At 40.6% G+C, this 26,312-nt stretch overlaps 1 protein-coding gene across 1 annotated transcript; it reads left to right on the plus strand.

Moving 5' to 3' along the window:
- LOC117460289 (galanin receptor type 1-like) lies at window positions 1–25,876 on the plus strand. Its single transcript, XM_034101605.2, has 3 exons — window positions 1–962; window positions 1,051–1,116; window positions 22,310–25,876. Exons 1-3 carry the CDS (start codon window positions 300–302, stop codon window positions 22,628–22,630), a joined length of 1,050 nt encoding a protein of 349 aa, XP_033957496.1. The 5' UTR covers window positions 1–299; the 3' UTR covers window positions 22,631–25,876.
- Window positions 25,877–26,312: the final 436 nt, after the last annotated feature.

The raw sequence follows: 26,312 nt of genomic DNA on the forward strand, positions 1-26,312 counted from the left end.
GCGGATCAGCGCGGACGGTGCGCAGACGCATCAGGTGCGCACCAGGAGAGACTCCAAGACGCGCAGCAGCGAGACAATGCATGCTTTACAGCGAATAAAGTACTGTTGTTTAGAGGTGTTACTAATGTGAGGCGTAAGAAAAAGGGATATAGCGAAATATTGAGTAAGATGCAAGAAAGACAAGTGTGTTGAGGAGCGCGCATGGAGACGCACCGGACAACAAACCTTTTCCCCTAAAACCTCTGCACAGACCTCATTGAGATCATTTTCAAGTTAACATATAGGAGAAAGAATACATCATGAACGACTCGGAGTCTGTGTGGCTCTTGGAAGAGCAGTGGAACCGCAGCAGAGCGGAGGAAGAAGGGGAGAAACTTTTCGGCATCGGCGCGGATAATTTCATAACGCTGCTGGTGTTTGGACTCATCTTTATGCTCGGTGTGCTGGGTAACTCCATGGTGATCACCGTGCTGGCCCGGAGCAAACCGGGGAAGCCACGGAGCACCACCAACATCTTCATCCTCAACCTGAGCATCGCAGACCTGTCCTACCTGCTCTTCTGCATCCCTTTCCAGTCCGTCGTCTACATGATGCAGTCCTGGGTCCTGGGCGCATTCATTTGCAAATTCAGCCACTATGTTTTCACCGTGTCCATGCTGGTGAGCATCTTCACCCTGTCTGCCATGTCCGTGGACCGATACATTGCCATTGTGCACTCCAGGAAGTCCTCTTCTATCCGTGTGGCGAGGCACGCGCTGATCGGGGTGATGGTGATTTGGATACTCTCCCTGGTCATGGCTGCGCCCGTCATGTACTACCAGAACATTTTCCGCATGGGGGATAATCAAACCTACTGCTGGGAAGGGTGGCCAAATCAAACTCTGAAGAAAGTCTATGTGGTGTGCACGTTTATTTTTGGTTATGTGTTGCCTCTGCTGCTGATTTCCTTCTGTTATGCAAAGGTAAGGAAAAGCTTTCCAAACTGGTCGTTTAATAATTATGGACTTTATTTTAAAGACATACAGTTCACCTCTATTTTCTTGCTTGCAGGTTTTAAATCACTTGCACAAAAAACTGAGAAATATGTCCAAAAAGTCAGAGGCATCAAAGAAAAAGGTATGTATTCACACCTGTTTTTTAGGGGTCTGGGGTGTCATTGATTACAGCCATATGTTTCTGATTGTAATCACAAACCAAAAACGTATAAACACTGGATTGCAGATACAAATATGGGGTGAATTCAATAAACATTATGACAGAGATATGGTCATGTATTAGGTTAATAGTTTGTCTAACAATCATATATTAATAGCCAATACATGCTGTAATATGTTCACCAAGTCTCCAGTAGCAAATAGAAGGTTAAAATCTCAGCTATAAGTACATCAATGTGCATGGATAAAACCAACTTCTAAAATTAGTTGATTAGTGATTCCATGAATGTTGTGCATATTTGCCAGCAAACACGAGTTAAAAAAACAAAAGATATGATAACAAAAACTGCCAATTCTTAAGGAATAAAATACCACAGCAAAATTAAACATTCCCAGTGCAAACCCTACATCACAATTGACCCAATTCAGTGTTGAAATTATAGCTTATAGCACTCATGTTAGACTTTAAATCTTACATCGAAATGTAGCAGATTCCTATGGCTAATACCTAGAAGTATCATTTTTTAAGTTTTGTATATGTTTTGTCCACGGACCCCCTTTCTACTTAAAGGAAAGCCATAAAGAATCTTGACTTTGATTCATGCTTTAACATAGATGATTGCAGGTCAGGAAAACGAACATTTCTGATGTTCCATTTTTGTTTCTGTGACCTTCAAAGAAAATGAAAAATGTCCGTTTTCCAACCAGACCCTGTTGCCATTTAGCAAATGATGATTATTATGAAGGTTAAACTATGTCACCCTTTACAAAATGCCCTTTTCAAGAGAAGAAAGACCCAAGTAATTAATGAAATGACCTCAATATTTCTGGATCTGTGCATTTCATGCTAAAGCAGGAGCCTTTTCGTCTGTCGACACGTTGTTCCATTCAAAGCAGGGGTCAGGGTTCTTTGCCTTAAGGAAGATATAAACCACAACTTCAAGGACCCTCACATTATTCAGCGAGGGGCTACAATCCCTCTGCACCAAATACACCATCAGAGAAAACAATTTCCCTGGTTTCTGCTGTTCCTTAGGGTCAAAATGATTGAGATGAATATAATGTTCTAATGCTAACTGGTAATGGCACACTCGAGCAAAGTAGCCGAAAGGGCTATGTGCAATCATTCAGCCCTTAATTATGGCCGTAATTCCGCTTCCCTGAGAGACAGTTATCTGCTGTCGCCCGCTTGATTGTCTATCTGTCTGTCAGCCTCTTCATTGTCCCTAACATCGGGCAGGTTTCAGTAGCAAACCCTCTAATAACGGCATTGTGCAACGACACCAGGATGTGAGGAATTGATGCGTTAATGTGTACCTCTCTACATGCATGTTTTGTTGCACTAGGCTCAAAAAGGAAACTTCCACATATCCTGATGATTTACTGCGCTGACTGTGCAGAGTACTGGTCCAGAATACACACAGGGAATGTTACACTGACAGCTTTGTGACTAACAGTGCATTAAAGCCGGGGCTGAGAAATAAATTACCCTGGCAGGAAGGCTACTGTTAAACTCTAATGTCACAACAACGGACTGTTTGCACACACATATTAAATCTGAGTGAGGTATCAACAACTTCAGGGATTCATTTCATATTGGACGCTGACTTTTCTATTAATATACAAGCATGGAGCCATTGCCAAAATCTAATTTATTGGCAGTGTGTCTGTTTCGTACAGTGTGTTTCAAGGAGAATGTTGGAATGGAAAGAAGACTAATGTGCAGCCAAGCACTGTGCAGTATGTCGCTTGTATAATTGGTGGATAATAAATTATACATGCGCTAGGTAAATTAACTACTGGATAGAGTCACTGAAAAACACGATTACAAAATGAAGGAATAATATACAGGGAAAATGTACATTTCTAACCATTTAGAGAGCTTTGAAATTATTAGCCATAAACTGCACTTAACAAGCTATTCTCAAAACTGCTTTTAATTACTTCCATTGTAACCCGGCAGGAGCTGTCAAAGACGCTACAGTGTGTTCTAGCAGCTGTCACCAATGTCAAGCAGTCCTAAATCTGTCTTTCATTCCGTAAAGCTTATATTTAAATGAGTAGTCCAACAGTTTTTCAACTAAGCTTTTTTGCCCATTGTTAGACTAGGAGATCAATACACTCTTAAATCTGTACTGTAAATATGAAGCTACAGCCAGTAGCAGGTTAGCTTAGCATTCAAAACTAAACCACTGCTAGCCTGGCTCTGTCCAAAGGTAACAGGACAGGAAGGCTGTGGCTCAGCAGGTTATTCCCTAATTACCGTGTCCACATTCAGAAGTGTCCTCAACAAGACACTGAACCTCAATTGCTCCAGATGTCAGGCCGGTGCTTTGCATGGTGGCTTACTGACATTGATTGATGTGTGTGTGTGTGTGTGTGTGTGTGTGCGTGCGCGTGCGTGTGTGTGCGTGTGTGTGTGTGCCAATTGTATTTAAAAAAAAGAGATAAAAGTGCAACATAAATGCTGTCTTTTGAGTATGTTTTACAATATTTTAACAGACTCTCACCACAAATAACCCAATAACACATCTCAATCTCATAATATTGGCCATTATATCTTCTTATTTTACTCATGTTCTGTGAGTGAATGGCAACCCTTTAAATAATAAGTTGTGACAGATAATGGATGGATATAATGGAAAACATTCAATGTAACAACAACATGTATTTTGTTGGTTACAGACAGTTATGTAAGGGTATTTCTTGACCGGGAGTATTGACTTGGCTGGTTGCCTGGTAATCTAATGATAATGATAAGATATGGAAGTAAATGCTACACTTCAACTAAGAAGGAACAAATATGTGACATATAAACTATACAGTTTATTTTAACCCTGACGCGGTAAACCTCAAGCAATCTCCACAGGAGCAATTTGGGGTGAAGTATGTTGCCCAGGGACACAACGACATGCTGACTGCAGTGGGGTTTGAACCTGATGGGACCCCCTGATCCGAACACCAACGCACAACCCACTGCGTCACACACCTCCTATATGAGAAAATTACCTTTATTCTCACTTTTTTTTAACTCGGTTACCATTTTCTTAATGGTTATGGTCTCAATCACTAGTTTCAAATCTTCATATATACAGCTCCATATTTATTTTATACATTTAGTTCCCATTTCTTTATCAAGCAGATGATAAAAGAGGGTTTGTTTTATAGAATGTGAGGTAACCTACCTTTTTCAACATTTGGACAGAGCCAAACTTGCCATTTACCCCTGCCTCCAGTCTTGCCAAGCTATGCTAACTTTTATCTGGTTGTAGGTTCATATTTTTCGTACAGCTATGAGAGGGAAATCAAACTTTCATCTAACTCTTGGCCAAAAATGAATAACCAGATCTTCCACTATGTCAAACTATTAATTGAAGCCTTAACTAAAGTGTCTCAAAGGTTGGAGTGATGTTTGTTGGGGTCAATGTGCATATCATGTGCTCTCGTAAAGCATTAACTGATATGCCACAGGAGCATGGGTGCTTCTCACAAAACATCAGGTGAGACAAATCAGGAGATTGCAGAGGGTTACAGAGTAATAATAAGTGTTTAATCAATACTTTGCGGTTCACTTGGGTCTGCAGCTTAACACCAGGCCTGTGAATATCATGTCAGTGACAGCTGTAAAGAGCAAGGTTATTCCCACTGCTGTTCCGACAAACATCTTATCACCCTCAGTAGGCATCAGACAGCCTGTTAAAGTCATGCAGACACGCACAAAAGCTAATCTCAAAAAACAACATCAACCTAGCAGTACATCTTTCGTAATCTTTCCACAAGACCTGTGAGCATAAATGTGACACATCCACTTTTAATAAATCTCTTTCTCCCCTCTGGTTTTTATGTCGTGTTCAGATAAAGAACAGCTGAATATGTTTATTTATGGCTCACAGTTTTATGGTCTCGGAAATGAATACCTGAGTTTATTTGACTTGGCAAACAATAATGCTTTTAATGGCTTCTCAGAAGTTAAAATGTAGTAATTAACAATGTAGGTTAAGGATTTTCTTTCTTAGGGATATGAGTCAGTCATACATCCAGACTGAGCACACACAGATGGTTATGGATAATTAGGAATATGAATATTTAGCCAAGTCGTCTTGAAATTATTTTAACAGCATCTGTAAAGTGAAACAGGCACAGCTAACTACCCAACCTCTCACATGTGACGGAGATGCTCATTACCATCCTGAACTGAGTGTTGGTATGACACACTCAACATCACTGAGTCACATTTCAGTGGCTTTAATTGTTATTTAGAGGAATATTAAAGGAACATTTAGGAATAATTAAGATAAATATATTCATTTCCCTAATAGTGCTTTACATACTCAAACATTTTACTTCCACCCACATTAGGGTCGATGTCAAGATATGGAACCCCAATGCCAATAGGTGGGTCCCCAAGTGAAGTGCTAATTGTGGTTAGCAGCCTTTCTTATCCTCTAAAACCTTTTTAAAACAGAATTTGAAATCATTCTTAGAGTAAACTCCACATTAGATATTAAGTATCTTGAAGATAATGTTGTAGGAGTTAGCTAAATATAGTTTTGTAGTATGTAAACTGTAAAAGCGTTTCAGCTAAATAACACAAAGTACATCCTGGCTGATGTAAAGGGCAGGTAGTGTTAGCCTGTTTGAGAAGCTAGTAGTATAAAGACCATGTCAAAATGATTGTTATATCTGGAATAAAATATAAATCTATCCGAGGACGTCAATAAGTTCAATTTAATTCAATTCAAGTGTATTTATATAGCCCAAAATCACAAATCCTATTTGTCTCAGAGGGCTTCACAAGTCAACAAACACAATTGGCAATGTAAAACAATGTAAAAACAACAAACGTATCTTATAAGACCAATGTTAAAATACCAATTTAAAAAGAAACATAACACAATGACACAAATACAGTTAGAGTACAATAAATACAATTCCATACAATGAAGGGTCCATGAGGATGTATAAAAGGGAGTTTAAAACCAGTCTTAACTGTACGCTGTACTAAAAAGGAAAGTCTTTAACCTGCTCTTAAATGTGTGGACACTGTCTCCCTAATCGTCACTGGAAGTTGCTTGGTAGCCGAAAGCTCTAGCACCTGACCTTTTTTTGTGGACTCTGGGAACCACCAAGTACAATAGTGTGTTACCATTTACCCGTTGTAATGCACAATTTCATTTCATCCATAAACAAGCACACATTTGCAATAGCTAAGACCATGCACACACATCAAGCATTCAGACACAACAACGTTGTTGTTATATTATCCCAGTGTGTCTCACAGGCTTTTTATATCGAACAATATTACTTCTATATTGACTTTCAGCCTTCTAACTCAGATATGAGGTCTGCAGCTGAACCTCCAAACCAAATCAGTCTTATGCCTACAATGCATTCTGGTCTATTGAAAATGTTGTCAATACAAACCAACCTTGAAGAAAATTGGCACCTTGTTCCTGTGATGCATTTCTTCCCCTTTCATTCTGATATCAAAACCTGATGATTACCAATGACGCTTTACATGGCTGACGTATTTCCTGCAACAGTTTTCAATTCAGGTGCACTGGTAATACCTCCACAAGATTTGCTGTTGCCATTTATTATGGAATGTATGGATGAAAAGGCGCCTTGAATTGCAGAGAACATCATATCATGATAACCATGTTTGCCTTTAAATGTGTTGTTAGTATGTACTTTTTCTGTCTGTCTTGTGTCCTGATATCCTGGTTTGCCTTTCATTAGACACAAAGATGGATCATTGCAAATATAAAATAGGAATGTCAAAAATACATATTGACAGGTTTTAATCAATGGTTGGATGCTTTCCAGGGAGCAGCTAAACCAGCGTGCAGGAGAATATTTGAGTAGTTGTGTCTTCCTGTGATAATGCTGCTGTTTATATTAGCCTCTGACGGCTCTCTGGGGGTTGAGTTGAAGACATGAATATGTTATGGAGGCTATCCAAACAAGGCAGTTATTAACAATCTGCTCTTTGGGGAACCTCTGTTTGGTTAATGTCTATTTGTATGCGTTTGTGTGTGTATAACGGTCTGGCTGATATCTCTGGCCAATATTTACCTTTCTTTTCGATTTGTCCATGATCCACTCAGAGACATTTATTTCTCATAGGATCAATATATAAAACAGATCGACGCTGCATTCTGTTGGCTTTGGGGAGTCGACATTCTTTTGTGTTCGTTCTGCTAGAATCATTTTCATGATTGTTTAAATTCACCTTTCACAATGGTGTATTTTAGTTTAGGTGCTATAAAAATAAATTAGATATCCCTAAATTGAAACAACATTGATGCAACCTTTCAACAGGGAGAGATGTGGTATGGTCCCTTGATAAATATCTAGTGCATTCACACCTAATATTCCGCTTCTCTGGTGCGCACCAGACCACAATTTGTTACATTGTTTCATTTTTCAGAAGGTTCGGTTTGCGTTCACACCAAGGGGAAAACTCTCGGGAAGAGCCGGGACGCGAATACGGAAGTGCCACACACTGCAGTTCATCTAGTGGCCAGTAGGAGCAGTCTGCAGAAGGGAGCAATTTCCATAGACCCCATGTTAAAATGCCCAAATTTACAGCAGAAATAAACATGTTTACATCGTGGTTCAAAAAACCATATTCTCTGTATAGTTAGATTCCCCCTTCATGACTACTGTGTGGGGGGTGCATTTTTTCTCAACTCATCTGTTTAATTAATATTAAGCCTTAAAGTGATGCATATATTAGGGCGTGGTCACATTGAGTGACAGCTCTGTCAAGTGACTGCTGCTGCTAGCTTCTTGTCTCTCTGCTACCTGGTCCGTGAAGCTAGCTACAGGGACTCTGCCTGCTCAGCTCATCCAGGAACACAACTTGAAGCCGGCCGTGGTTGTTTGTTCTTCATGCTTATTATCGGACTATTGTGACTCGCTCTGCGGTTGAAACAGACGGTGCATGAATGCGGTTTTTGCGGTAAGTGAAATTCGAGTACTTATTGATGTGTTTATGATTTGAATCAGCTACGTAATGAATGTTAAGGCTTGGGTTAGCGTGTAAGTGAGTGGTAGCTACATCGGTGCTAACGATGCTAATCGTAGTCTCCAAGTTAAAACCATAGACTGTATATTCTTTCACACACACATACGGGTATTGGGCCGAGCGCGACACCGTACTTCCGGTATCCGCCGTTTTATGCGAGGTGCAAGCAGCCGTACACCGTCTAGGTGTTGCTAAGCTTACTGTACTGAATATCATAGTCTATTGCCTTAATCAATATCTAGTCAACTCTAAAATACCACATATATGCAATGGCATGATAATATTATTGTGACAAGTGGGGTATTCACCTGGTGTTTCCAGAAATTAGACGTAGATGCAGCCAAAATCGACGAAGGCCACTGTCGTTTTTCCATTCATCTGCATCTGTCTGTAAGGGCAATCCGACAACCCACACAACTCTAGTTTACGCTGGTAACGACCTAAAGCACACCCCTCAAGTCCAGAGATGTAATCCGAAGACATGCAGCGATTTCTTCGGTCGTTAATTCAGAAAAAAAACCTAGTGCGCTCTGCCTGGCTACATTGCTAGCTGTTTATATTTGCACTTCCAGGATATTTGCACCTCCAGGAAAATGGCGTATTTATATATATATTAGGGCTGTCATACATTTTTTTATCAGATTAATCACAGTTTAAAAATTAATTAATCATGATTAATCACCATTCGAACTATGTCCAAAATATGCCATTTATTTATGTATATTGTTGTGGGAATGGAAAGATAAATGAAAGAAGGCGGATATATCCATTCAACATATTATAACATTTTTCTGCGTGTCAAAATGAAAGACAACCCACACACCTATCAATCATCAAACCGTGGGGTCTTAATTCATTACGTGTTGATTTCTATCAACGGGGGAGTACTTCAGGAAAGTCGACAGGGGGTGGCGGCGGCTAGTGGAGTACTTCGTGACCACAGAGTGTGAACATTGTGATCAGCTGTTTTAGCGCAGTTCTCCAGTGAAGGGGGGGGGAGTCTCCCTCCGCAGCCGGTTGGCGTAGTTTTGGCACAAGTCCGTTGTACAGACCGACGTTAACAGCAGCCCTGGCCCCTGTCTGTGCACACGGAGACCGACTCTGTCGTCCGGTGATCTAACCGCCTTCTGGAAAAGCTTCACAAGTACGTCGGTACGCAAATGCGCTTTGTGACACAAGTGACGGTACGCATTTCAGATTACGCCATAACCTGCGTACCAGTTATGTGCACCCCTGTACTACAGCAAAAGTATTCTCCGTCGGGACTTCCTGCAACAACACCACGCCTATGAAAGATGTTCTATTGAGAAGACGATCACTACGTGACAAAAGTTTTCAAAACCGTGGCTACTGAAATCAATCTTACTAACTGCTGTCTGTGCAATTTACTCCGCGCGAGTTGGTAGACTTTATTTTGCTTACTTTAACATCATTTTTCATGGTGGGGCTAAGCCATTTCTTGGTATGGGTGTAGCCTACCCCAGCCATACCCTGGCGCTGCCACTGGTGGCACGTATGGGGCGGGCCTTTCTGCACATGCGTTAAATATTTTAACGCAATTAATTAAAAAAATTAATTACCGCCGTTAACGCGATAATTTTTACAGCACTAATATATATATATGGCGCGTGTTGCATTGTGGGTAGCTCGTGACGTCACTGTGTGTGAAAGAATATAAAGGTTAAAACAAAATAGACAAGTGTTAAGCGTTAAGTGGGATAATACTGTTGAACAAACGGCTTCTGTTTGAGGTTATAAAATAAGGTCATCCTTGTAACTTAGAGATATATTTTAGTATGTAGGAGGAACTGTATGCATCGCTAAGGTTAATTTAAATTGGCTATGCTCAAGTATGTAGACAAGCTCATGTCGAAGTAGTGTATGTGAAATCAACCTCACAATAAGATGTGTGTATATTACAAATAATAATGTCATATTTCAAGATGATTACTTAGATATTACAATATGGTTGGTTGAGCTGGAGTTCATTATTGAGATTACACGTTAACGTCACAGTCATCTGAAGAACGAACCCAAACCTCGTTGTTTTTATTAATTGCATTACCAAATTGATATCAAATAAACAGTAAGCATTGGTAACACAACTTCCAAAGTTACAGTAAAGTAAAAAGGACCCTGACTCGGACAATACACAATCCAACATGTTCAACAGAAGAGAATCAGTTATATTGTTTGTACACATGGTACATATATATATCTGTTTGTTTAAGGTGTCCAGGTGATGCAGACAGGCTGGACCAGAGAGTGAGAGACAGAACTGGACTCCTCACAGCAGTGAACTTCAGCACAGGTACAAAGACTCTATTTTTCATACTGTACAAAGAATCAAGAAAGATATTGTTTAAAAAATGAAGTATTGACTTGAATACACTGATATACATTCCATTAAACAATACTAAATACTAGATCACCTACACATCAGTTAAGTTGAGGGTTTTTCCATGCAAAAGGTTACATTTAGATGTTAACAAGCAATATGATTGTGTGAAAATGAGACCTTGTGTCTCAATGAGATCTACACCTGTATAAATAAAGGCTAAAGAAATATGGTTTTGTCAGCTTTCTAATTTAATGTATTGAAGGCAAAGATATTTAACACATAGTGAGAACTGCTACTATTTATCTCTCAATATTGTCTGAAAAAAACGTGGTAAAAGTTATTCTTTCAGTGAGACAACAGAGCAAGCTTCTCTAGTTGCACTACGTTTTGATAATAACATATATTTCAATGTTGATGAGCTTCATACTGTTCATTCATAATCTGATCGTCTTTGTAGCTCACTGTTGAAATAAAAAAAATCATTACAATTACAAAATAATTATATCTACAGCCCCTAAACACACAAACACTTTCATAAATAACACACTTGTTCTGCAATAATATGTTTTATGTGTCCTGTCATTTTTGTTAGGAAAGGACATGCCTGAAAGACACGACATTTTCTCCTTCTCTGAGGGTCAAGAAGAACATCCAAGAGGAACATTAAAAGCTGATGTTATGAGATTTTAAGACCAGTACAGGACATTCACTAAGAAACTACTTTTATTGTGAAAACACAGTCAGCTGATCGAATGCACCTATTTCCACATCTACACTCCATCAGCTGATTATTTCTATTTGCCTCACTTTATGAGCTTCACATCACTGTGCCTTGTACCGCAGAGTTTGCAACGTCACAAATAAATGGGGCCAATCTTCAGTCAGATGTGAATGTGTAATCTAACATTTCAGTAAGAATAATGGACAAAAGGAATGCAAATACAAATACAATTTATTGAAATGTGAACCAAAAGTTAATCAAATGTTTTAAATAAAAAGCACATATGGACAGAAGGTGTAAACCTATTAAATGTATAAGTAAACACATTTAGTCAAATAAAGTGACAGACTAGGCCTGTGCAGTTGGTATCAGCTTGCCCAGCATGGGCTCCTCCATCAGGCCTGGTCCTCCTCGCTGAGGAAAGACCCTCAGTCCTCTCCAAACCAACAGACAGGACGTCCATCACACGGAGGTTTCTCCCTGAAGTCTCTGCAGCCCTCTGGACGCCAGGCTGTCTCAATCCGTCCACACTGAATATGAGAGGGGGGAAATGAAAATAATAAATGCTTTAGACAATAAGAAATATAAAGTTGACTGTTGAGTTGCTCAGTTTTTTTAGATTGTCAATACTATTACTGTATAACTAATATCTCAGGTTAAGAGGCACATTCAAATAAAGATCTTGGTCTTGATCTTGGTCTTTAAATACATTTTGTCTTTTGAATTGTTTGTCTAAAGTCAAGGATCTCGAACTGGTACTTAGTTTTAATGATACAGTGTGGTTATTATGCTGTTTGGAGGAGGCCTCACAGGTAAGAGCACTAACTAGCTACCATCACATGTACCTTAGCTTGACTTAAATGTATTAAACGTATAATTAAGTGATATCAAAATATAAATAACTAATGTCATGCAAACATATTAATATTTGCTTGATTCGAGTGTTGAATTTAGCACAATTGCATACAGACGTTAAGGGGTTTTAAGATTCTGAAGTATTATGCTAAAAACTCAATAACTTAGATTATTATTTATAGTTTTGTTGAATAGTTTCATGTTCGCTTACCTTAGAAACGTAAAATGCCACTGCAGTGTGCAGATGGGGAGCTTGTTAGCTTAGCTTGGTAGCTTCAGCTAGCTCTGGAACTTCCAGCTCGGTGGCAGCAGGTCCCGCCTCTTTGCCCTTATTTGGAGCAGGCTGGAACAGGCGGGAGTTGAACTCTGACGTCACTGTCGAGCCGTTAGTGGCCGACTCCGCCTACTAAGGGCTTCTCGGCAACTCTGCAGAATCCTATGGGTGACGTCACGGACCCTGACCCTGACCTTTGCGTGAGTGAGCATCCTGAACTTGTATTTTCTGAGGTATTTGTTCAGAGCCCTTAAATCCAGGATAGGGCGAATTCCGTTCCCTCCCCGTTTGGGGACGAGGAAATACCTGGAATAAAAGCCGCTCTGACTCTGTTCGGGGGGCACTATATTGATGGCCTTTTTTTCTAACAGCGAGAAAATCTCCAGCTTTAGAATACGGGCCGAATTTCCCCAGGCTTGTGAATGCACAATGCCCGAGAAGTGAGGGGGGGTGACAGCGAATTGGAGTCCCGTGATATCGTCCTCAAGACCCAAGCTGAGCTTGTGAGCGCTTTCCACCTCTCGCTCATGAGAGTGAGAGGAGAAGTGGCCTCTGCCCTGCTGTCGGCTCTCTGTTCCTTTATTAGTTGTGTTATGGGGCCCTCTAGTGTCTGAACACGATAGTACCCCTGACTGACAACCTCGGCCGACACTGCGCATGCGCGAGCTGATAATGCGTTGACAGACTCGGTTACCGTCCGCTTGTTGAGAGAGGCGACAGCTCCCCTCAGAAACGGCACAGTCACCTGAATGTTTATTGTTTTTCTTTTCATTATTTTTGACTGCGCCCTTGGCGTCAAGCCTGGAAACGACAGTGGAATATGCTTTATTGAAAAACGTGGACATGTGCTTGTGTGACGGGCAGCAGAACCTGCTGTCTTCAACGTAAAGTCCACGTTCCCCATGGCGCGAACCGGATGTCGTTTGGACATCACATGAGGCAACAGGGAGTTGGGGGCATGGATGGCCTCCGGAAGCACAGTCCAGCGCAGAACAGGTGGAGCTGGAGAACAGGGAACTTCCAGCTCGTACACCGAGGAGAGGAGGGAAGGCTGTCAGGCTGCTCTCTTCTTCTTCCTCGCCTGATGACCGAAGGTCTGGGCCGCCTGTGCCGGTGGAGCCGCTATCGGAGCTGGGGACTTTCTTGGCCAGCTTGTCCTCGCCTCGTGCCTGGGTGGGGGACCCGGGGTGGGCTGTGGCTTTTGCCGTTTTGGGATCTTAAATTGGGAGGGTCGTGAGGCAGCCTGAGTGAAGGTCTGTCGCTGGGCCGTCGGAGGTGGCGGCTGGACCTTCCGGGGAAGACAGAGCTGGAGAGCCTCGTCTTCTCTTTTTTTAGCCTCACACCGCTGCTGCATCGAAGCCAGAGCAGTGCCAAATATGCCTTCAGGGACAATTGGCATGTCCAAAACGTCCTCTTTCTCCCGGTCTGGTAGGTTCGTCAGGTTAAGCCACCTGGCTCTCTCCTGCACCACCATCATCCCAAGCGACTTACCCGTGGCTTGGACCGCACAGCGCTGCACGCGGACGCAAATGTCCATGATGGCGGTAATTTCATCCCACACAGCAGACACAGGTTTATTTGTCATGTCTTCGCACAGCTCTGCTTGGTAAGCAGTCAGCATCGATGATACATTGAGCGCCGTGACAGACAAAGCCGCCACTTTGTAAGCCCGTTCGGTCATTGCTGACTGAAAACGATCTGCTTTTGTCGGCAGTGTGGGGTTCCTGTTAGACGCAGAAGACAGCCGCGGTTGGAGGTGGGCTGCAACAAGCGGCTCCATAGTCGGCATGCGAAGCAAGCTGAGTTTCTCCATGCCCTCGAAATCCAAAGAGGAAGCTCCTTATCATCCTCGTCTTCGTCTGAGTCGGATAAGAGAAACTCAGAGGCAGCCTCTTCGTCTTCCTCTATATAATCCAACTCCAGGACATCCTCCGCGAGCGGAACCACGGTGAGGTCCAGCTGGGAGCCCCAGCTAGCCTCAGCGCAAGGCTCAGCCTCCGCGGCAGCTACCTGCATGTCTCGGTTGCCGGCCGGCACATCGCCAGACATGAAAGGATCTCCTCCCGACAGGCTAGCTTGGCGCGCTAGCCGTCGGCGGAGGCTCTTGATGGTGTAGCGGGCACAGTGTCCGCACGAACCGGGGGCGTCGATAGCCTTCCGGGCATGTTCCAGCCCAAGGCAGGACGAGCAGACCTGGTGTGAGTCCGTGCTCGATATTTTATACCCGCAGCCGCAAAGTCGAGCCTCAGAGCCTCCGTCTCCTCTGGTGTGAGGAAGAGAAGGGTCCATCCTGGATAGCCGGAGTGCCGACTTGGAGGGATGGAACAACAACTGGTATGTTACTGTTCAATATATCAAAAACCCTTACCGTTAATAAATGGCGGGGCAGAATCGAGTATTAACTGGTGTGTTAATATTCGAATCTGCGAAGCAACAATAACTGGTATGTTACTGTTCAATAATCAAAAACCTTACCGTTGAAAAATAAAACGGCGGGGCAGAATTGAGTATTATCTGGTGTGTTAATATTCTAATCTTATGCGAAGCAAGTGTAGCCGGCAAGCGTCCAGCGACCGAAAGTTAGCTTAGAGTGGTTCAGTCTATGAACAGTTAAGCTAGCCAGGCTACTACAAATTTAGAGATGTGCTCCGAAGCGAGAAGAGGTGTTTGAATGACGCTGCGTCGTAGCGCAAGCTACTTAAAGGGTGGTCGGATTCCCTGACGTGGTCGTCAAGATCACCAGCCAATCAGGATTGGCGTAATGAGATTGATGCTTCTGAGGCATTCGCGGGGAGGCGTATCCCATAGTGAGACATCGAACGGAGTGTTATGAATGAGAACTCCGTGTGATGGACGTCCTGTCTGTTGGTTTGGAGAGGACTGAGGGTCTTTCCTCAGCGAGGAAGACCAGGCCTGATGGAGGAGCCCATGCTGGGCAAAGCTGATACCAACTGCACAGGCCTAGTCTGTCACGTTATTTGACTAAATGTGTTTACTTATACATTTAATAGGTTTACACCTTCTGTCCATACTGTATGTGATTTTTAATTAAAACATGTTTCAATAAATTGTATTTGTATTTGCATTCCTTTCGTCCATTATTCTTTCTGAAAATGTTACATTACACATTCACATCTGACTGAAGATTGGCCCCATTTATTTGTGACGTTGCAAACTCTGCGGTACAAGGCACAAGTGATGTGAAGCTCATAAAGTGAGGCAAATAGAAATAATCAGCTGATGGAGTGTAGATGTGGAAATAGGTGCATTCGATCAGCTGACTGTGTTTTGACAATAAAAGTAGTTTCTTAGTGAATGTCCTGTACTGGTCTTAAAATCTCATAACATCAGCTGTTAATGTTCCTCTTGGATGTTCTTCATGACCCTCTGAGAAGGAGAAAATGTTGTGTCTTTCAGGCATGTCCTTTCCTAACAAAAATGACAGGAAACATAAAACATATTATTGCAGAACAAGTGTGTTATTTATGAAAGTGGTGTGTTTGTGTGTTTAGGGGCTGTAGATATAATTATTTTGTAATTGTAATGTTTTTTTTTTATTTCAACAGTGAGCTAAGACAATCAGATTATGAATGAACAGTATGAAGCTCATCAACATTGAAATATATGTTATTATCAAAATAATATTAAACTGTTATCAAAATGTAGTGCAACTGTAGAAGCTTGCTCTGTTATCTCACTGAAAGAATAACTTTCACCACGTTTTTTACAGACAATATTGAGAGATAAATAGTAGCAGTTCTCACTATGTGTTAAATATCTTTGCCTTCAATACATTAAATTAGAAAGCTGACACAATCATATTGCTTGTTAACATCTAAATGTAACTTTTTGCATGGAAAAAACCCTCAACTTAACTGATGTGTAGGTGATCTAGTATTTAGTATTGTTTAATGGAATACATATCAGTGTATTCAAGTCAATACTTCATTAATTTAAACCAATATCTTTCTTGATTCTTTGTGCAGTATGAAAAAAAGAGTCTTTGTACCTGTGCTGAAGTTCACTGCTGTGAGGAGTCCAGTTCTGTCTCTCACTCTCTGGTCCAGCCTGTCTGCATCACCTGGACACCTTAAACAAACAGATATATATGTAAAGTACCATGTGTACAAACAATATAACTGATTCTCTTCTGTTGAACATGTTGGATTGTGTATTGTCCGAGTCAGGGTCCTTTTTATTTTACTGTAACTTTGGAAGTTGTGTAATGCTTACTGTTTATTTGATACCAATTTGGTAATGCAATTAATAAAAACAACAAGGTTTGGGTTCGTTCTTCAGATGACTGTGACGTTAACGTGTAAGCTCAATAATGAACTCCAGCTCAACCAACCATATTGTAATATCTAAGTAATCATCTTGAAATATGACATTAATAATTGTAATATACACACATCTTATTGTGAAGTTGATTTCACATACACTACTTCGACATTAGCTTGTCTACATACTTGAGCATAGCCAATTTAAATTAACCTTAGCGATGCATACAGTTCCTACCCACATAATAAAATATCTCTAAGTTACAAGGATGACCTTATTTTATAACCTCAAACAGAAGCCGTTTGTTCAACAGTATTATCCCACTTAACGCTTAACACTTGTCTATTTCGTTTCAACCTTTATATATGCAGTCTATGATTTTAACTTGGAGGCTACGATTAGCATTGTTAGAACCGATGTAGCTACCACTCGCTTAACCCAAGCCTTAACATTCATTACGTAGCTGATTAAAATCATTAACACATAAATAAAGTACTCGATTTCACTTACCGCAAAACCGCATTCATGCACCGTCTGTTTCAACCGCAGAGCGAGTCACAATAGTCCGATCCGATATATAAGCATGAAGAACAAACAAACACGGCCGGGGTCAAGTTGTGTTCCCTGGATGAACTGAGCAGCAGGGTCGGCTCTAGAACAAATCGAATGGGGGGGGGGCAATCATTTACCAAGGGGGGGCACACACTGCCGTCAACAACCAACACACAAACACCAACGCAACTTCAAAAAACATGCTGTGAAGTCTATTGTTTTTCACACACATTGCAGGGGTGTAGTGCTATTGTATAGCCAGTGGCGTTTTTATATGTACAAAAGTGGTGGGGAACAACAAACTTAGATGTCTATAAGCTTCTGCAGTGAGGTTCATGGCTGGTGAGGCACTGGCACTGACTCTTCAGGTTTACAAATATTATATTTTGACCTAAATCAAAATATAATATTATTTGTCTGATGCTTCAATTAATTTTAAACAGACAGTTCAACAGAAGGATACCCAAAACATTTAATTTGATCATTTAAATATTGAATTGTTCTCTCTTAGTAAGATCCCATTTTCAATAAAATTGCAGTCTTACCTTGACTTGAAGATTAAGTCCATTTGCCTTTCCTTCTGGACAAAAATCTCTATTACTTTTTTGTAAAAGTCCTCCTTATGTTCTTGTAGTTTCAAAAGTCTATCATAAATCTAATCTAATCAATAGATTTATGATTCGAAAATAATAAAAGTAGGGTAGACATGTGGATGTTATCCGGCTGAACAAAACGTGCATTTATCTAACAGGTTTGTTTCCCACAGATCTTATTTGGAGCTATTTTCTAAAATCCTATGGAGAAATCTCATTGCTTTTTTGTCGAGGGAAGCCATGCGCAGCTTACTTCCGGGTTTTAGGACGCGTCACTGCAGCTCTCTCGTCTCCTCTTCACACACCACACTTTTCGCGGCACACGTACTTACAGCCAATCAGCTCTGAATTATGTGAGATGACGTATGGTGGGAATGGCAGCTCTATGCCCCTCTGGTCATTATTCTTTTGCCACACACATTAAATAGGAAAATATTCTGAACATGTAGTTTTTACAGTCACCATTGAATTAGACAGTAAGGGGGAGGGGCAGTATCGGGTTTTGTCCCACATGGCTCTAAACAGCTCAATAGGCACACACTGTAGACACTAATTAGAAGAACACAGACTAAAACAGCAATTTACAGACGAATCAGATGATTAAACATGATCTTAAAATATATTTTATATATCTTTTTATTTATTTTTTGCATTTTTTTGTAATAATTATTTTTAATACTTTCCATGTGAACATATTTTAGGTGGGGGTGGACCTAACCTCCTCTAGGAGGGTCTGGGAGCATGCTCCCCCGGGAAGATTCTTTAAGTTAAATGCATCAATCTGGTGCACTTTGAGAGCAAAATGAAGAGATCTATGGATAGCCTACATCTCTCAGCATCCATATGAAACAGAACTGCACACAAATGCACTTTTTCTTTATGGATATTTGACTAATCACTCCCCTTTTAAACTGTATTCTTGTGTTACTGTCCTATAGTATTTCATCCCCGTTTTTCATTTATTCTCTTATTCTTTAATAACTATAATGATCATATAAAGGTATTCCTCACAAATACTTGTTTACATAAATGGTGACCAAACCGTTTGAGACCCACTGAGATAACCTACACTAAAGTTAACTACCTAAACACTGAGAGAGTCCTTACCTCACTGAGCTGACGTTATAAGATCCTCTCAGTCTGACAGGAGAGGACTCTCCTCCACCTTGGTGTAGAAACAGCTCTTTATATCCGTTAGCATAGCTAGCTAACCAGATGCTAACAACAACATTCCGTTACCGCTCATGCACTCATAAAATGCGCTCGTGCCACACACAGAGCCGAGCTTGAATGAAACACAGAGACCCAGAAGTAGGCTACTTGTACTGTGCTGTATATCGTATTATTTTCGATGGCTTTACTGTATAATCAGTGTAACAGATTAACAGATCGCCACTGGGCTTTCATCTAAACACACAGCCACGTAATGATAACAAAACAAAGGTCGGGGGTCATTGGTCAATCAACACACCAATCAGAGAGCAGCAGTGAGCACACCTCAGGCTGTGTTTTATATTTGTATTCTTTATTTCTGATGTATTTCACACAAAACGTTTTCACTTATATGATTTAAAAAATTAAAGAAACGGCAAAGTGGCAAGGCTTGCCCACCCTGCGTTGGGGGGGCACAGTGACTCATTTGGGGGAGCATGGCCCGCGAATGACCCCCCATGACGCCGACCCTGCTGAGCAGGCAGTGCCTGTAGCTTCACAGAGCAGCTAGCAGAGAGACAAGAAGCTAGCAGCAGCAGTCACTTGACAGAGCTGTCTCTCAATGTGACCACGCCCTAATTTATGCAAAAACTTCAAGACCTAATATAAATAAAAGGGTCGTGTTAGAAAACAATTCACTCACATATCCATAATCATGAAGGTGGAATTTAACTTTATCCATAATAATATGTATTGCAGCCAGGGGTAGAAACATGTTTTTTTTCTGCTGTAAAGTTGGGCATTTTAACATGGGGGTCTATGGAAATTGCTCCTTTCTGCAGTCATCGCCTATCGGCCAATATATGAACTGCAATGTGTGGCACTTCCGTATTGGCGTCCCGGCTCTTCCCCAGAGTTTGCCGCTTGGTGTGAATGCACCCAACATTGAATGTTTTCCAATAAATGAACCAGTTTAATTTTAAGGGGTTTCTTTCAATTTTAATTTTTAATTTTTCAACGTAATTCGACTCTCATTTTAGCTCTGTGTCGGCTTGTTGGAGCTCTTGCCCCCCCTTCCCCGTGAGCCCAGTGTGCTCCGATTGGTCAGCTCGGCCACTCTGTTCTGATTAGTCAACCACCAGAGAGGCTCCGCCCATGTCTAACACAGTGCATTTTTCGGCTCTGAGCGGAACATAAGTTTTACAATGTAAGTTATTCTTACCTGTAATAAACTACTACTGTGTTTGATGAAAAATCAAATCATGGTTTGCTATATATGAATGATATGTTATAGGAGCAAATAATTCAGTGAAGAAAGGCTACTAAGTATTTCCATCAAACTTTATTTTTAGAAATGTACAAAATGTACATATATACACTGTATATCATCCATTCCTCCCCTTATAGGCGTTTTCGGCATCTTGCCTATCGCAGCTTTGTAAGCTGGTGCTGTGGCTTTTTAGGACGAGGCTTCAGAGTGGTCATCCCGTCATGTGTTGGCCGCCAGATACGCCAGGAGTTTCCTGATCTGGCTGGACGAAATCAAATGCAAATCACAAAATATTAGAGAAACTTAGTTGTTTTAGGTTTGTTAGCTTGCCAGCTAGATTAATATGCTAACCTACGTTCGCTAGTTGTTTAGTGTAATATGCCAACCTACTATGAACAACAGCTAGTGGTTCATATTAGGCTAGCAAGAACATGTTTACAATTGCAATCTTATAGGCCTACGGGTAGTCTGCTACGTTCGGTCATTCATTGTAGCTGGCATAAAAACAATGTTTTCCCTAGCAAACTCATGTCTAGCTCTTGGTAGCCTTCTTTTTTAGCTCGGTAGCATACACGCTAGGAACGCCAACTATAATGTAATTACGTTTCGCGACTGACCGTACGGTAAATTCCCCGGAGTATACTGTCTATGAGTATTTCATGTGTGAATGCAGACATTCTCCTGCTATGAGATACATGTAAGGCCATCTGCTAACATTGGAGTTGATATATGAAAACGCTAGCAACTTAATTAGTTAGCCCAGTTAGCATTGAGTCCAGGGGCCATCGTGGGCCGGTACTGAAGTGGGCCGGTCGGACGAAGTGGGCCGGCCGGATAAGTCATTAGCACCCCCCCCCCCATTGACAATTTACTAGCGGTAATTACTTGCGGTACCAAAGTGAGCGGTCGAGAGTCCCGGGCTGATTTGTAGTCCCAGTTCGCCCGAAAAACGTTTACCCATTTAAACAGTTGTGGGATATACCTTGTTTGTTTTAAACATCATAAATACACAAACAACGATGAATACTTAGGTTTTGTACCCGAATCTCCCGCTGGTCCAAACAAAGTAGGAACAGCATCGTTCTTCAGTGCCCTACGCTGTACATATCCGGCATGAGTCTCTGAAAGGTTTGTGAAGCTTTGTTTCATGAAATGCCGCACACACAGTACAATACCGGCTCGAACATCTGAAGGAACAGTGTTAAAAATACATTTCAACCACTGACTTTGTCGTGGTTCTGCCCTCGGTAAGGCATGCATTGAAGATTTCCCCTCACAATACAGGACACAGACCCTCGTTGGCATGACTGGATACAATTTTGAACTGAACCTGAGCTTCCAACAGTATATGTTCTGCTGGCAGAGGGTGTGGCCTCTGGGTGTTCACATGTCACAGTACCCAGGAAGTAAACAATGGAAAATGAGAAATTTCCAACGAGGCGTTTAGGGGCAGGTCTTTTCTGTGTTAGAGTTTTACTCGCTACAAGGTGTACTTTGAGGGTTTTTGACACTGCAGACCGTTAACATGCATAAAAACCTTCATAACACACAAGTAGACGGGTAATAACCGGAAAAGCATGACATGGGCCCTTTAATGGTGCATTTTCGTATATTTCTGCTCAATGTTTTATTCATTTGGTCTCATTATTATCAGTTAGTTTCTAGCAAGTGAACATGGTGGTTTATTTCTTTCTAAAAAGCTGGATATGTTTTTCAGAAGTTGGTAAATAGAGCTAAAAGAAGAGACAATATCCGGCCTACATTTACCAAACTGTCTGAAATCAAAAAATTACCTGTGATGAAATTTAAACTAGGACTCGTATCAAAGCATAAGACATTCGTAAATGTTTGGATAATTTACTACCCAGGTACAACTATTGCCATTTTTATGGAAATATCGCAACATGCAAGGGCATCCCATAGAGCAAAAAAGATAAAAAGGTAACAAGCTAACACTGAGAAATTAACAAACAAGTGGTCATTTTGATTTTCATTTAAACCTAAGTACAAATGTTGATTCTCTGAGTAATGTTGTCGCAGTTACCTGACTAAATCTCTCTCTGTATCCCCCATTTGTATCTCCCAGACTGCTCAGACGGTCCTGGTGGTGGTGGTGGTGTTCTGCATCTCTTGGCTCCCTCACCACATCGTCCACCTGTGGGCGGAGTTTGGGGAATTCCCGCTGAACCAGGCCTCTTTCGTGTTTCGGGTGGCCGCCCACTGCCTGGCGTACAGCAACTCCTCTGTGAACCCGGTCATCTATGCCTTCCTGTCGGAGAACTTCAGGAAGGCCTACAAGCAGGTGTTCAAATGCCAGATCGGCACCAGTGACTCCCCGCTCAACGACCTCAAAGAGATTCGCAGCAAGGCAGACACCCCACCCTCGACTAACTGCACCAACGTCTGACATAGGAGGTGGGGATGGTGGCTCAAATTGAATACCTACCATCCCACTGAAACTCAATGTAAAGTCATAATGAAAGAGCCATAGGACATGAGTTGGTGTGTGGACCTTTTGCTCTAGGTAAGTGTGGTTACTTGGATATTGCTGCAGCTATATTGTTCCACATAAGCGCTGTTCATTATTGGACCAGAGGAGATAAAGCCACTGTAGCTGCAGGGCATGATTACTCCGTCTTTGATCAGTGTCTGTGTCTCTCTTTCATAATAAACGGTGGAGTCCTTCACCCACAAAATCACCCTCTCTCTAAATAAAAATGACTTTGATTGGAGACAGAATTTACTAAAGGTCAAAATACAATAGGCCTACCTATATGAGGTTGTTTTACTTTCGGACTTCAAACATATTGAAAATGTAAATTGGCAGTCTTCTTTCAAGATTATTATTGCATTGTATATATATATATATATGAACTCCAATGTCACAGCATCATCATCTGCTGAAGTAAAACTGTTTTAGAACAGTAGAACAGTGTTTTGGGCATTACTCAGTGAGCTTTTACAGAATTGTGTTCTTTGAGGTATGAGTAAGAGATTACAACTTGAAATTCAGAAAATACATTTACTAAACCCAGTAACACAATTGTGTTTGAACAGGACTACAGAAGCTGATTTCACAGAGTTATGACCAGTGGCGTCGCCTGGCTTTAGCCCCGAATGTTTTTTCTGTAGCCCCGGACAATTCTCCCCCAATAATATAATATATTAATTAACCATGCTTTACGTGAACTTTATCATGACACAAGAGAGGACGGCAGGACTGTAATTTCCCGTGTTCAGTGAATGCAACAGAGGCATGACACCAGACCAATCAGAGAGTTGCATGGAAATAAACGTGTGCTTGTGTCATTCAAGCTCGGCTCTGTGTGTGTGTGGGGAGAGAGAGAGAGAGAGAGAGAGAGAGAGAGAGAGAGAGAGAGAGAGAGAGAGAGAGAGAGAGAGAGAGCTCAGGTGAGCTCCAGGACTCTCTGAGTGTTTAGATAGTTAATTTAGTCTAAGTTATCTCAGTGGGTCTCAAACGGTTTGGTCACACATTATTCAAAAGATTATTTCCACGGCACACCTTCATATGATCATTATAGTTATAAAAAAAATAAGAGAATAAAGGAAAAACAGTTATGAAATACTAGCTAGCTAGATTTCCAAGTTAACAGAGACGATCGTTAACAGAGAAAATCGCCACTGCTGGGGAGGGACTAGCAGCCATTTAAGCCATTTAAGAACACACTATATATTACAAATGCATGCACTGCATTAGTGTGTCCACAGTGTATGACATGCAGTGTATTAAGGGAAGTATACAAATTTGTCAAACTGCCTAGCCCTCCTTGCTTTAGTAGGATGAAATCTCAATGTGACCAGTAACACGACTGGCTGGCAAGACAAGGGCTAGGTTATTTAGCTAACTTATCAATAAGAAGTCATGTTTCTATTCCATTCTCAAATGCGATTGAAGTGCGTTTTTATCAAATTACTTTGCAAATTGTAGTTTTGTCAGATATTGTTGGACTTTGCACTTGACCCATAAACAGAGTAGATGAAGTAATGTGCACATTGTAACAAAACAACTCACCATGGCCATCTAACCAATCTACAATAGATACATGCCTTATTGAACCCCTCCACTCTGTAGGTTGGCCCCTTGTTAAACTACAACAACACGCTTTTTTATTTCTACACAAGTACAGAAAATGCTGTGTGTATGTGTGGAGTTTTGGTGTTGTCAAAAAGTATAATGGTAATGACAGTAATGTATAGACTAATGGATAAAATGTTAAATAAAATAAAAGTTTTATGTTAATTGCTCAACACTGCTAAAAAAGGTTGCATCTGTAAATATGGAGAAAAAACACCATACCATTGCCACTGCATTAAAGCCTGTATTTTACATTTGGTTGTCATTACTGAGAACCAACGAAGCTGATTTTCACATATGCCTGTAAAAGCTTCACTATGCTATGTTAACAGTTTTCAGATTGTGTTGTGCTGTATGAGCCGGAATATTGGGCATATAAGGCTCCATGCTTGTTTTGCACCCTTTCTGGTAGCCATCTTTCCGACCATAAAAAAAGAGATCTTGTGGAAATAAATAATTCTGATGTTGCTTTGTGTATGTGATGTGCCAAGCCTCCACGCAGCAGCTTTACCTCAGTTTCACAACATCATTATACGTGAGGCCTTTAACCTGGACCTACAGTGTCACATATTTTGGAAGTTGTGGACTTCAAGGAATGTGCCGCATCCATAATTCGTTTTTTAATTATTGTTGCTGAATAGTGTGAAACACAAATTAAGTGTTGTGTTCTGAGATATAACCACTTAAAGAGCACATGAACAACATATGTTTTGTTAGCAGAACACTTTCAATTACATCTCACAGATTAATGTAATGTATTAACCATAGGAGGTATCAGTATAATATGTACATATAGGGGAGGAAGACAAGTTTCAGCTATTTTAGAGGGACTTAGAAATAAATAACACTATTACATTAATAAAACACTTGATATGGAAGCCAACAGAGGAAAGAGAGAAAAAAAATCCTGTCAACCATATCCCTGGAAATAAACTACAAATAATGTTTCTTCTCTACAGTAAGGACTTTTTTCTTCTCTTGGTGTAAGGACTTTACAGTTTTCTTTGGTTCCTTTTAATGTAGTAATGGATTACCCATTTTCAATGTTTGTTGGGTTAAAAGGCAAGAAAAATGAAAAATAAAATAAAACGAGTTATGGTTAAGGTTATCATTGGTTTTATAATCATAACTTTCAGGTTTTTTAAATAATTGTTGTACAAACAATAAGTCTAAAGTGAAACAAAAAAGAAAATACAGTATGTTCAAATGTAAAAATCTCTTAATAACAAATACAGATATATTCTTCACTGCCCTTAATTCCAAAGTGTTAATTTAAACTTTCACAACATCATTTGACTTTGGGTGAAAATATTTATTTTTTAATATTTACAGAAAATATTTGTACAGCGTTCAGTGCTTTATGTGTTTTACTGAGGTGGTCCTGGTGTGTATTTTCAACCTTCTTTCCTGTATTGATTCAGTGTGTCGTCTAAATCAAATTATTTACCAGATGTTTAATCTGTTTATGCTTGAAAATGCAACATGTAAAACACTTTGAAGGCTCTGGATGGTATTTTTAAATATATCAAGGCGATTGATTGTGTCTTTATGCAGTGCTACTGATATTAAATGATTGTATTAACCTGTCCTGCATTTTTTTGAAAATATTTTATTTCTTTGTCACTATCTGCCTTTTTATTAATTTAGACTAGGCAGAATTTCAGAAAATGTGCTTATTTAAAGTGCTGAAGGCATTTTGTGTTTATTTATGCTATACAACATTTCTAGGGGTATTAAGGGGTGCTGAATCCACATCTGCTGTATATGAAGCTCAAAAATGTCCCAGAATGCCTCAAAATTGAGAAATCCAACATGGCTGAAATCTATTTTAGTACATTACTTTTTGACTAAACAAGGTACAAACTAGAATTAAATGTGTTTTTTATATGTTTTCACACATGGGGAATTGAATATACTGTCCTGATTTTAGATCAAATGTGAATAATCAGCTTGAAATCATACATGTATAGTGAAAAAGGTGGTCATTAGTGAT

Source organism: Pseudochaenichthys georgianus, chromosome 16 (assembly GCF_902827115.2).
Source record: "Pseudochaenichthys georgianus chromosome 16, fPseGeo1.2, whole genome shotgun sequence".
Taxonomy (NCBI): domain Eukaryota; kingdom Metazoa; phylum Chordata; class Actinopteri; order Perciformes; family Channichthyidae; genus Pseudochaenichthys; species Pseudochaenichthys georgianus.